This window comes from Poromitra crassiceps (genome assembly GCF_964638095.1).
Source record: "Poromitra crassiceps genome assembly, chromosome: 1".
Lineage (NCBI taxonomy): Eukaryota > Metazoa > Chordata > Actinopteri > Beryciformes > Melamphaidae > Poromitra > Poromitra crassiceps.
The window spans coordinates 47,394,386-47,407,334 of NC_139623.1; the positions used below are offsets into that span (position 1 = coordinate 47,394,386).

The following is a 12,949-nucleotide window of genomic DNA, read 5'->3' on the forward strand; positions in this document are numbered from 1 at the left end:
CTTCTGTGCACTCTTGAAACTTCTGCTCTTGGATCTCTTCTCTTCTCTCAGATGTGTTGTGCAACAATCCTGTCAGAAATCCACAGCCAATAGAATGCCAGGATAGTGTCACATGATTGCTGGGTCGGGGATCATGTGACACTATCCTGGCATTCTATAGACAAGTTTCCCAGCGCTGGCCTAGGGCGGCGCCATAGCAGCCTTATATGTCCCCGGCTTCTGGTTAAATCCACATTGCGTCCACAGCAGCGAGCACATCAGAAGGCAGCAGCCGAAATATCCAAACTTTTTTACAACGATCGCTAACATCAGCTACACTAACCTTAGCAGACGTTATTAACAATGGGTTATTCTGGAACACATTGTGCAGTGCGTGGCTGTCACAATACACAGAAACGCCTGAACGAGTGGTTGGATCGACAGTGTTTTGAGCATCAGCACACATGATGCATATCCAATACCATCTCAAGTTGCAGCAACTAGATTGTGTGACTGAATTAATGAATGAATGAATGAATGAATGAGATTTTTATTTTTGAACATGAGATCAAAATCAAACATTTTCCACATGGTTTCACATGTTATACCAAGAAAATAAATTACATGTATGTTCAAAAAAGGAGAAGGAAGAAGCTAATGCTTGTGGTTTCCTACCCCTTTTATACATCTTAATTTTTTTGACACGGTTAGTTTGTTTATCAAAAGTACAGTCATTTCTCCAAATAATAAACTTAGTTTATCGGAAGAAGTATCTGGAAAATAAGAAACAAAATATTCTAGAAATAAGTACAAGAAAATACTGAAATATATGTCTGGATATATGCGACAGACAAGCAAAAAAGATTCAGTACGACCCCTTATATTTTATAGTTCTCTAGGGTAAACATTTTAAACTGCTTTTTGAATTGAGCGATGTGTAAACTTTCTTTGATCACTTCAGGTAAGTTGTTCCACAACCTCACCCCGTTGACAGATATGCACATGCTTTTGAGTGTGGTGCGCACCTTGGATTGCAAGAGATTCCCTCTCCTTCTTAAATTATAACCACTTTCTCTTTCTTTGAACCATTTTTGTATAGTGTTAGGGAGTAATTTGTTTTTAGCTTTGTAAATGATTAGTGTGGTCTTGAAATCAACTAAATCCATAAATTTTAATGTTTGTAAATTAAAAAATAAATCATTAGTATGCTCATAATAGCCAACATTGTTAACTATTCTTATTGCCTTTTTTTGCATGGTGCATATTGTCTTTAGGGTGGTTTTGTAGGTATTGCCCCACACCTCAGCACAATAGGACAAATAAGGAAGAAAAAGCGAGCAATAGAGTGTGTACATTGTTTTCTGGTTCAGTATGTGTCTGACTTTGCATAGTATACCAACGGTCTTTGCCAGTTTAGAACAGATGTGTTTGACTTGTGGTTTCCAGTTGAGATTGTGGTCAATCAATACTCCCAAGAAGGAGTTTTCATAAACTCTATCTAACTTGGTGTTATCACACAATACTTCAATAGCTAAATGTTCTGGAATCTTACGTTTCCCAAAAACCATAAATTTGGTTTTCTTTATGTTGAGTGACAACTTATTAGAATCAAACCACATTCTCAACTTGGTTAGCTCATCAGAGACAATCTTCAACAGCTGTTGAAGGTTCTCTCCTTCACAGAAAACATTTGTATCATCGGCAAATATTACAAATTTAAATATATTAGAGGTACCGGTATTAATAATATCATTTATATATAATATAAATAATTTTGGACCCAAAATTGAACCTTGTGGTACACCGCAGCTTATATTTGACAGCGTTGACCTTTTCTCTCCCATCTGCACAAACTGTTGCCTATATTCTAAATAGCTTTTTATCCAATCGAGCCCCACTCCCCTGATCCCATACCTTTCCAACTTCTGAAGCAAAATGTCATGATTAATTGTATCAAAGGCCTTTTTAAGGTCAATGAATACACCCACAGCGAACTTATTATCATCAATGCTGCTTGTTAGTTCTTCTACAAGGTCAATTAGTGCCAAAGATGTAGATCGATTTGGTCTAAAACCATATTGACTATCAGTTAGTATCTCATACTTATCAACAAAACTGTCCAATCTGGTTGAAAATATCTTCTCCAAGATTTTAGAAAATTGGGGAAGCAGTGAGATTGGCCTGTAGTTGGTGAAAAGGTTCCGCTCACCGGCTTTAAAGATGGGTATGACTTTAGCTGTTTTCATCTTGGTGGGAAAGGAGCCCAGCTTCAGTGAGAGGTTGCAGATATGTGCTAAGGGATCTGCTATGACTACAATTACTTGTTTAATTAAACATATATCAATATCATCACAATCCCTTGAAGTTTTGTTCTTAAATTTTTTAACAATGTCAATTATTTCAGTTTTGTCTGTGTCTCTCAAATAAATAGTAGCTGGGTTTCTTTCCCCAAAAAATTGTGAGACACCTCCCCCTTGTGGAGGGATTATCTCTTCAGCCAGCTTGGGCCCAACATTTACAAAGAATCTGTTGAAGCCTGCCACCACTTCATCATCATTATTTATTATCTTACCATTGTCAAAGAATTCATTTGGGAATCCAGCACTCGTTTTTTTCTTTCTAATAATTGAATTTAAGATATTCCAGGTGCCCTTTATGTTATTTTTATTGGTTTCCAGCAATTTACTATAATAATCTTTCTTACATTTTCTAAGAATTTCAGTTAGTTTATTTTTATATATTTTATATTTAGTTTCTTTCTCCTCAGTTCTGTGCTTAATAAAGTCTTTATATAAATTATTCTTTTTTTTACAGGCATTCGACAGACCCCTTGTAAACCAGGGGTTATCTGGACGTTTTGAGGTTTTCTTTGAATGCTGTATTGGACAGTTGTTGTGATATAAAGTCAGAAAAGTATTTATGAAAGAATTATAAGCTGAATCAACATCCTCTTTTTCATAAACATTCCTCCAGTCTTGAGCTAACAAATCATTTTTGAATTTGTTTAAAGTGTCATCCGTTCTTAATCTCCTCTGCATGTTTGTTTTGCTACTATCTAAATTCTTGTGTTCACATTCATAGATAACAAACACTGGCAGATGGTCAGTGATATCATTTATTAATAATCCACTTTCTAAATTATTGGTCATATTATTAGTAAGTATATTATCTATTACTGTTGCCGAGTGGGTGGTAATTCTACTTGGTTTGGTTATACTAGGATATAGGCTCTTAGTGTACATTGCATCTATAAATTCATCTATCGCTGGTGATTTGTTTGGGTTTAAGAAGTCTATATTATAGTCCCCGCATAAAAAGGCTACCTTTTGCTCTGTGTTTGAAACCATTACCTCGAACACATCTCTGAAGTTTTCGATGCTGGAGTTGGGTGCTCTATAGACACAGCTAACAATGACGTTCTTCATTTTACCCATATCAAGTTCAACAGTAATGCATTCACAGATGTCATCAATTACAGTCGTCATACTTTCTACAATCTTATACTTTAACCTGCTGTCTACAAACAGCGCAACTCCTCCACCCTTTTTGTTTGCTCTATTCACAAAATTAAAGTTATATCCTTCTAATGGGTGACTGGGTTTCCATCCAAATGTATCGCAACTTTTAATCGAATTTTCAGAAAGTCGGCAAAATAAAATGCGAAACAATGCGCGTTTCCACCCGCTGCTATTTTGCGAATTATAGAGCTGACAATCACCTCGTGTTTGAGGCTGTCTGAGCTGCTGATCAGCTGCTAGACCCGATATACAGCTCTGTTAAACACATCTAACGTTATTAATTTAAAGTTTCTTGATGATCTACAAGTAGACAAAGGTACCATAACGCCATTTCTGGATTACCAGGTGCAACTCGGCAAACTAACGTTATAATCCCAACCCGATCTCCAATTTAAAAAAAAAATAGCAACCTTTGTGGACCAACGTTGCTATGTTACAATTTCGTCTCCGAAATTGTAAAATGGTAATCCACGGAGCAGATAGTAAGTGAATACAATTTCATTCAAGTCTAGAAGTGAGTCGCCTTAAAGTTAATATCCCAGTCTTCTTCTGTTTACCACGGCGGGTATTGTGCTGCGTATTTACCATGATTTACCGTGTGTAGCCCTATTTTGTGGAGGCTACACACGGCATGTGTAACGGTGCCCAGAAGTGAGATCACGCAGACTCAAACGGGTGTTACACATTTAATTGTAGATTCTCTGGAAAACGCCATAAAACAGAATATGTTTCAGACAGACGATCAGTATGGCTTGTTATAATTTCCTGTACAGAGATCTCATGGGTCTGACGCGCTCGCGCGAGAGTACTGCAACCCCTGACCCTCTCTGCACAGACGCTGCTGACATAGTGATGCTGCCACCTGTTGGCGATATACTGGTGCTACAGGACTCTATACCATGAATAATAAACAAATAAAACAAATGTCGTACCCTGAAAAGCATAGCAAAACTGTTCACATCCCGACATGACATTCAAACATTCATTCCTATAATCATTCTACTTGACATGTATACATTCTGACATAACAAACAACATTCATTCATATCATTATTCAACCCATTGCGCCACACATGTCATGTTTTGCAGTGATCAAGGCAAACTGTGTTGTTTTTGAATGGAGAGACACCTAACGTTAAGGTGCTCTTATGCTCGAGCAAAGCTCCGTGGGGGTGGGGCCCCGCGAGTCTCCGTAGTCTCCGTGCAGACCTCGCGCTGGGGCAGATGCCATTATACTCAGAAAGTGATCAGCATGTATTGTACAATGGTGAGAACAGCCAGTGAAAAGTCGCAATGAAACGCTGTGCAGTACTGAGTGCGCTTTCACTCTCAAATGACCCCACATCAGCACATGAAGGACTCACCAAACTTGTTTTTACTGAAAGCCGTTTTTACTACAGCCCTGATAGCCTACTACTCTGTGCTGCTTTTAATCTCTCTCAATAATGCTCTCAACACAACACATTTACTTGGTGAAATGACTAAAAACGAACAGTTGCAAATCTAAGTTTATAGCCTACCACATGGGTCAAGAAATGTGGCGAAAACACAGCTCAGTGTTCAGGGCTCAATGGTTCAAGTACGGCCATGTTTGGAGAGAAGCTCGCGCTGTTAGAAAAAAAATCAGGCAGAACGTGAGCGGCCGCTGGAGCTAGCGCTTAACCACGCCCAACAAATTTACATCATATGACGCGCCCGCCCCTCGCTCCACCCACGCGCCCTTCACGGCAGGGTGAGCATAATTCAGCCTTTAGTCTGGCTGACTGTGACAGAGGAGAGGACTGTAACCTAACGTTAGTCTGGCTGACTGTGACAGAGGAGAGGACTGTAACCTAACGTTAGTCTGACTGTGAGAGAGGAGAGTACTGTCACTGTAACCTAACATTAGTCTGACTGACTGTGACAGAGGAGAGGACTGTAACCTAACGTTAGTCTGGCTGATGCTTCGGAGCTTTTGAGATTGTTCATCGCGTTGCCGTCCACCGCCATTGATTCCTCAAAATACGCTATAATCCTGCCTGTAGTTACGTTCGGCCATTTACACATATTATCTTCCCATGTGTCCACAGAATGATGCCAAGTTTGCATTTTTTCGGCGGTCGCTATGGCTACTACGCTAGTACGTTACGCTTCTCTGACTGTATTCACAAACACCAGAAGAGACAGACATATCGCGGCCGAGTCCGGAAGCAAACCGGAAGTGCCCAGGAAACTTGTCTATTGGTTGTGGGTTTCTGATAGGGTTGTGTCACAGAAAATCAGAGCGCAGACAAAAGATCCAAGAGGAGAAATTCCAAGAGAGAGCACACTCAGTTTGAATGCAGAGGGGAGTACATTTGAATGGAAGAACAGAGTTTGAGCACAAGCAGAGAAGATCTAAGTGTGAGCAGAGGATATTTGAGTGTGAGTGCATGAAATCTGTCCATAAAGAAAAGTTTGGAGCGTGAGCGTAAAGTTTGGAGCGCAAGCGTATAGTTTAAGGACATGCAGAGTAAATCTGGGCACACGCGGGAGCTTTTTGAGTCCAAGGGTCCAAAATCTGAATGTGAAATTGATCAATCATGCTCTCAAATTACTTGAACAACCTCTTGCATTATGATAGGTAAATAATTCCATAAAATAGACGCTGGGTGTGGCTACATGTTTTGGTAAATAAACGGCGGGCTCAAATAGACGCCGATCTCGTATAAACGCCGGGTCTGGAAAATTGTTTTGGTAAATAAACGCCCAGGCGTTTATTTGAAGTTTTCAAAGGTGGCCCCCGGCATTCTTAAGTTTGGGAACCCCTGCTGTAAAATATCGTGCCTACATTACATATCTCAAGTCTCATCAAGTCTAGGCCCTCGTTCACACCATACGCTGAAGCCACGCAGTTTCATTTTGGCGTCCTTGTTAACAGACGAGACCGTTCAGCGACACGCGTGCCACGCTGAAGCCACGCTGAAGCGATCGTTCAGGATTCTGTTCTATTTTCCAAGCATGAAGCTGCCAGGCATGAAGTCAATGCAAGCTGTGGGCGGGGCAAGGCAGTGCCGAGCGAGGCGCTGAGGAAAAGGGAGTGCTTCTTGTGTGACCAGTTTAGCGTGACACTCAGCTTCTGTTCAGCGCTGCTTCTGCATAGCGCCTGGTGTGAACAAAGGCTAAGGCCATGCTGAAGCCACAGTTTCATTTCGGCATCCTTGTTGTTAACACGCGAGACCGTTCACACCAGCCACACACCACGCCATGCTGAAGCCGCGCTGAAGCGATAGTTCAGCTTCTGTTCGGTTCAAATGTGTACGGTACCCAACCCTAGTCAAGTCATATCTTTGTCAAGTGTTTGATATTTGAGCAATCTTTCCAAAAAAGTGCGTAATATAATGTGTATAAGAATAACGCCCGATATATATCGATATCAGAATTGTTTTACTCCCTAATATCGCTATCAGCCCCAAAAATCTGAACATTCTGACACTAAAAATGGCATTTTTCAGACAGGCAAATCAGGAGAAAATTAACTTTGTTCAATGCCTGTCTGTCTCAGCAACACACTTTCGCGAGATCTGTGGAGCATATCTGATGTCGGATCTTGTACTGGGTTGATATTAGTGGTGTGAATCTTTAGCCATCTCATGAGTCGATTCCGATTCCTGGGGTCACGATTCGATTCAAAATCGATTTTCGATTCATAATCGATTCTTGATTCAGTACATAGGGGCATTTCAGGATCTACTCCAGTCCGCTGTGTGCTAAGAAAGACAACGTAGCAAATTATGCCATGAAAGCAGAAATGTATAATATTGTTTTTTTTTTATCAACCGATTGCAATAATGTAAACAAAGTACACGCAAAGGCAAACCTAAGACCAAAGGTAACATTTATTCATCCTAAACTTGCACAAATAAAAACTATATTTCTCAGGTCTCAGTGACTTCAAGAAAAATAAGTTTGAAGTAATACCAAAAAGAAAGAGAAAAAAAGGAGTAGATCCTTGGGAGTTGTGAATCGAGCCAGAATCGTGGAAGAATCGCGATTCTTACATGAATCGATTTTTTTGGACACCCCTAGTTGATACCAGATAAAAACAAGCGGGAAAATAAGTCAAGTCAAGTCAAGTCAAGTCAAGTTTATTTATATAGCCCTAATTCACAAGCATGTCTCAGAGGGCTTCACAGAAAATATGTCTAGCTAATTCTAGCTGACACAACAGTAGCAAGAATATACAGAATAATGATAACATTTTGAACAATTGATAGAGAAATATAGAAAATATAGAAATGAAGGAGAGAGCAGAGGAGAGAGCAGGAGAAGGGAGGAGAGCAGGGGGAATGTGAGAGAGTGATGGGGTGGGGAGGGAATGGGAAATGTTGGAGGGTATAGGAGGTGGGGAAGGAGCAAGAGGAGAGAGCAGGAGAGGGGAAGGGGGGGGGTGTGTGGGGGAGAAGAGAGCAGGGGGAGGGAGGAGGTGGGGAGAGAATGGGAAATGTGGGAGACGAGAGAGCGTATGGAAGAGTATGGGAGTATAGAGGAGTATGGGAGACTATATGGAGAGAACAGGGAAAGGAGGGCTAGCTGACACAACATTAACAAATTACAGTAGTAATAATAACACATCGAACAATTATATGATAGAGAAATATAGACACACATCTTGCAAACGGACATATGTCGATTTCTTAACCAAACTATGCCTAATTTAATTGGCTGCAAGCCTTTAGTAGTGAGTCCCTTTGCCAAATAAACACATGTTCACATATAGAGCTTATGGGTGCCTCGCTTTAGGGAATAATGGGTGCCATGCTTTAAATAGTGGCGGAATATTGGAGGGGATAGAATGGGTACCATGCTTTGGAGTAGAATGTGTACTATGCTTTAGAGTAAATAAGACAATCATTAAAAGTCCATCAATAATACATTGGTGTTCAAAGCTTTGTGCAGCAATAGGCTGTAATAACAGGAACAAGTTATCTGTATTTTCCATCCATCCACACAGTTCACACTTCCAAACGAGGTGGGGGGGATCGGGGGCGGAAGGGGACGAGAAGTGACCACACCCACTTAGGAGACAGGAAAGGTATAGCATTTCATACCATTGGCGCAGCAGCGTGTAATGGGTATTAAGTATCTTTGACTGAATTGTACATATCATATCATGTATATTCACTGTACATACATTTTGTGTGTGTTGTAATGGTTTATGATGCCTGCTTGTTTTCCTCTCTCTCGTTTTGCACTGGGAACTGATCTACCATGGTGTACCAAAACAATGACCACCAACACTGTTCATTCTTCCACACATACACCAAAATTTGGAACGAGATCCCATTTCACACCAGAGAAATAACCTCTATCTCACATTTCAAAAAAGCTTACAAACAACATTTGATGCTAGAAAACACCTGTATTCACTGATCCGACTCACCCTTAGGTTTTAATTTTGTGTTGCTGTCTTCGTATTTGATGAATGAATGAATGTCTGTAAATGTAATTGTTTTTGTTAGGTCTGTAATATTGTATGTAGTGAAATTGAACATGTTCTTGTATAATTATTTTTTGTTTAATGTACTGCAGAACAGGAACCTGCTGAAAACCAGTTTGTAACTGAGTCAGGCCAGTTAAATGTACATGTGAAATGTCATTTTTATCCCTTCCTGTATAAATAAAGTGAACTGAACTGAACTGAACTGTTGCGTGGCAATAATAAAGTATCTTGTGTCTTGTATCTCTGTCTGAACAAACAGCAATTGTACGAGCTCAGTGGAGGCACAGGCTCGTCCTACCCGCCCATCCACACCACCGCACACGCATTTGTATAATCAGCCTGGCACATGCAGTATTCCAACTCTATAGCCCACTAGGTCCATCTCTATACAGTGAAACTCTGACAATTATGCCCTCCTTATTACCCTTAAAACCAATAGATTATCACAGGAATGACTCCGGACTGCGGAAGACCTGGACGTTAGCACTTCTGAATCAGTCAGTGTACATGCAGTAGAATGTAGCTGGCCCAGTCCCAGTTTGGAGAAATGGAGACCGGCCGTGTCAGGCAAGTAGAGCTGTCTGCGGAGTGCGAATGGGGTCACAAGCAAAAATGTATATAAAAACAGAGAGAAAAAAACACATAAAATGCTTCCATACTGCTCACCTGGTGTAATCCAAGTCTACACAACCCCTGATATGCCAAGTTGACTTGAAAAAAAGACATCATTTTACACCCTGTTTTGAGCTGAAATCTTCACCACTTGTACTTCTTATAGCAATGTGGCTACAGTGCAGATTTCCTCTAAAAACAGGGTGTAAATGACGTATTTTCAAGTCAACTTGGCGTCTCGGGGCTTGTGGAGACTTGTATTACACCAGGTAAGCAGTATGGAAGCTTTCTTCTTCTTCTTTTTTTTACATTTTTGCTCGTGACCCCATTCACAATCAGCAGACAGCTCTACTTACTTGCCTGACACAATCAGCAGACAGCTCTACTTGCCTGACACACTCAGCAGACAGCTCTACTTGCCTGACACACTCAGCAGACAGCTCTACTTGCCTGACACAATCAGCAGACAGCTCTACTTGCCTGACACACTCAGCAGACAGCTCTACTTGCCTGACACGGCCAGTTTCCATTTCTCCAAACTGGGACGGCGCCAGCTGCATTCTACTGCATATATGTAGTACACGGACTGTATGAATGTACCTCATACAACCCCACATCAAAAACTCAGAACTATCCCTTTAATCACACATGCATTCGAAATTCCCATACAAACATCACATCGCCTTTTCCCCCTAAGAACCAGGAAGTGCAGGGACTTCTGTGTAGTCCTACATAAAGACGTCATCTCCGCAGTACTCTATAAGCTATAGGTTTACATTTCCTCTAAATCATGATAATTGTTATGATGATGTCATAAATCACCATAGTGATACACAGCTGGGTATGGACTATGCTATGGGTTATGGTTTGGGGTTAGGGTTAAATAACCAAAATGTTAAATGTGACTGATGGTTAAAATGTAGACTTTGGAAACGCTGGGGATCGAACTCGGCCCCTCTGGCGTGAAAGCCACATTTTTACCCCCTCCATCTACCCCGACCATAAAGCCCCCTACTAGCCACCACGCTATTTCGATAGCAGACTCTATGACGTGTATAACATTTACACACGTATCTACAAATGTTGATATGCAACATATTTTGGTTCACAAATATTGACATAATATAACGTATCTGGGGTTTGCAGAAATGTAAACGAACAACATTTTATTCAGGCGACCAGGCTGGGGGGATCATCTGAGTTTTTTCTTCAAGCCTCTCACAGCACATCAGCACTGCATGTCCCCAAAATACCCCCCACACACACCCACACCATCTCCCCATGAGAGGTCCGTCACACCCACACGATCTCCCCATGAGAGGTCCATCAGCTCCTCCACATCGGCCAGTCGCACAGTGTTTACCTCCTCCCGGGACTCGCACTCGCTCCTCTGTAACCTTTGTCTCATTATTCATCCCTCTTTCATGGCCTTACATGGGCAGTGAGCGTCCCCCCTAGCTCAGTGCATCCACATCCCTGAGAAGGGGACAGCGAGTGGACCTCACTTCTGGGGGGTGGTGGCCTTTTAAGGAGAACCAGGCCGGCTGCCCTACCTGTCTTTTTAATCTCCATGTTGCTACTGACATCATCGTACATCATGGATCCCACCAGACGAGCCCGCCGGCTCCAAGTCCAACCGGTCCAACCACCCACTCACACATCTGGAGTTGTCATATCATCTCAACTCGCCTTGCAGTCATCATCATTATTGTCAAGCTTTTAAAAAAAAACTAAAAAAGAAAAACTAAAAAGTAACCTTTCCATTTATATAAGGTGCACTCTGCTGATTACATGTTCCTTATTTTCCTATTTTCTTTAGGCTATATAAAAGTGAAATATGGGGTGAGGTCAAGATTTATGCAGAACACAGGCCTGATAATTATGAAAGAAAGGGGACAATGGGATGTTCTTGATGTTGTTTTAATTATTCTGTGCATTTGCCCTTTGTAGCCCATCTTATTCTTTTTGATGTATTGTTGACTTTTCTCTTATTGCTCCCGTCCCATTTGTAAAGCACTTTGTAAAGCACTTTGTAGAGTGCTGTACAAATAAACACCACTACTATCTTATTAGGGCGATTATGGATTACAAATCAACACTGAGCTACGCACACCACATTTAACAACCTTGCAGTGAACCATGCCTCGCCTGCTCTATGACATCATAATTAGGGCAATCACCTAATTAAAAAATCCGGCTCCGTCAGGTCACCCGCACAGCCCAGGGGCGGAAGCCATCGTCTCCATCTGGTTCCTCCTGATTTTATCTATACTTATTACTTCCATCACTTATATAGCCTCACACTGATGACATCACTGATGACATCATCACTGATGGCATCATCACTGAACTATAGCCTCAGCCTTAGGGCAATCAGCCTTAGGGCAATTAGGGCGATTAATCTGCCCTAATTAAAAAATCTGGCTCCGTCAGGTCACCCGCACGGGTGCCTTTTACACACCCTGAAGGTTTCAGCCCGATTGCACGTAAAATGGCAAACACAGAACTTGAAACAAACAAATAAACATTGCCCACACTCAATTTTATATATAGATAGATTGTGGGATGTATGGTGAATACGAATTTTAAAATCACGTTCACGTTCATATTAATATTTTTTCCATGCGATTTTGACACTGTCCCAGTTTAACAATATACGCTATTGTCAGTTTGACACTGTCCCAGTTTAACAATATACGCTATTCCTATTGTCAAACTGGGACAGTGTCAAAAAGGGTCAACGTTTGAAGCAGCCATCCTGAGTTTCAATGTTTTTTTTCCTCTCTAGGCTATAGTTTAGTAGCTACAGCTCTTCTTAATATTAAAATAGTATATGAGGGGCTAAGACATTTGTATCATAATTAAAAATGACAGACATTAAATGATCAGAAAGTGTCACACTTTACCCATATTGACCCTGTTTAAATAGTTATGTTGTCAGGTAGAAAAAGCACTGTTTGACTGTAAAAGACTGCTCACCTTGCCAAAGTACAGCCGGTCCAGGCTCTCGTCGATCCACTTCTCCATGTCCAGGCGCCTCTGCAGCTCTTTCACGTTGTATTTGACGGTGACCCGGGCTTGTCTCTTCTGGATGTTACAGCCATGCTCCTGAAACGATCCCAAATCTGATGAATTAACCTGGTCGTCTTCCCCGGGCGTCATCCCCGTCCGCTCGGCTGCCATGTCTGCTGTGGACTGGTCTGACTGGTTTGTATCTGTCTGCAGCTGGAGAGCAGCGCTGCAAGGGAGAGGCGGGAGAGCAGCGCTGCATGGGATAAAGGCCATGCCACTAGAGCCTCGTCAGGAAAAGGATACATATGAGATAGGAGGTTTTTTTCTTTCTCTTTTTCTTCTTCTGTGGCAGTTTATTTATAGCAGG

At 41.4% G+C, this 12,949-nt stretch overlaps 1 protein-coding gene across 1 annotated transcript in view; it reads right to left on the reverse strand.

The window, feature by feature from the left end:
* Window positions 1–12,744, reverse strand: part of LOC310787758 (protein phosphatase 1 regulatory subunit 14A-like) — a 30,309-nt gene extending 17,565 nt beyond the window's left edge. Inside the window, exon 1 of the mRNA XM_083649244.1 lies at window positions 12,550–12,744. Coding sequence (XP_083505370.1) covers window positions 12,550–12,732 — 183 coding nt within the window. The 5' untranslated portion in view covers window positions 12,733–12,744. The remainder of the gene's footprint in view (window positions 1–12,549) is intronic.
* Between the last annotated feature and the right edge of the window lie 205 nt (window positions 12,745–12,949).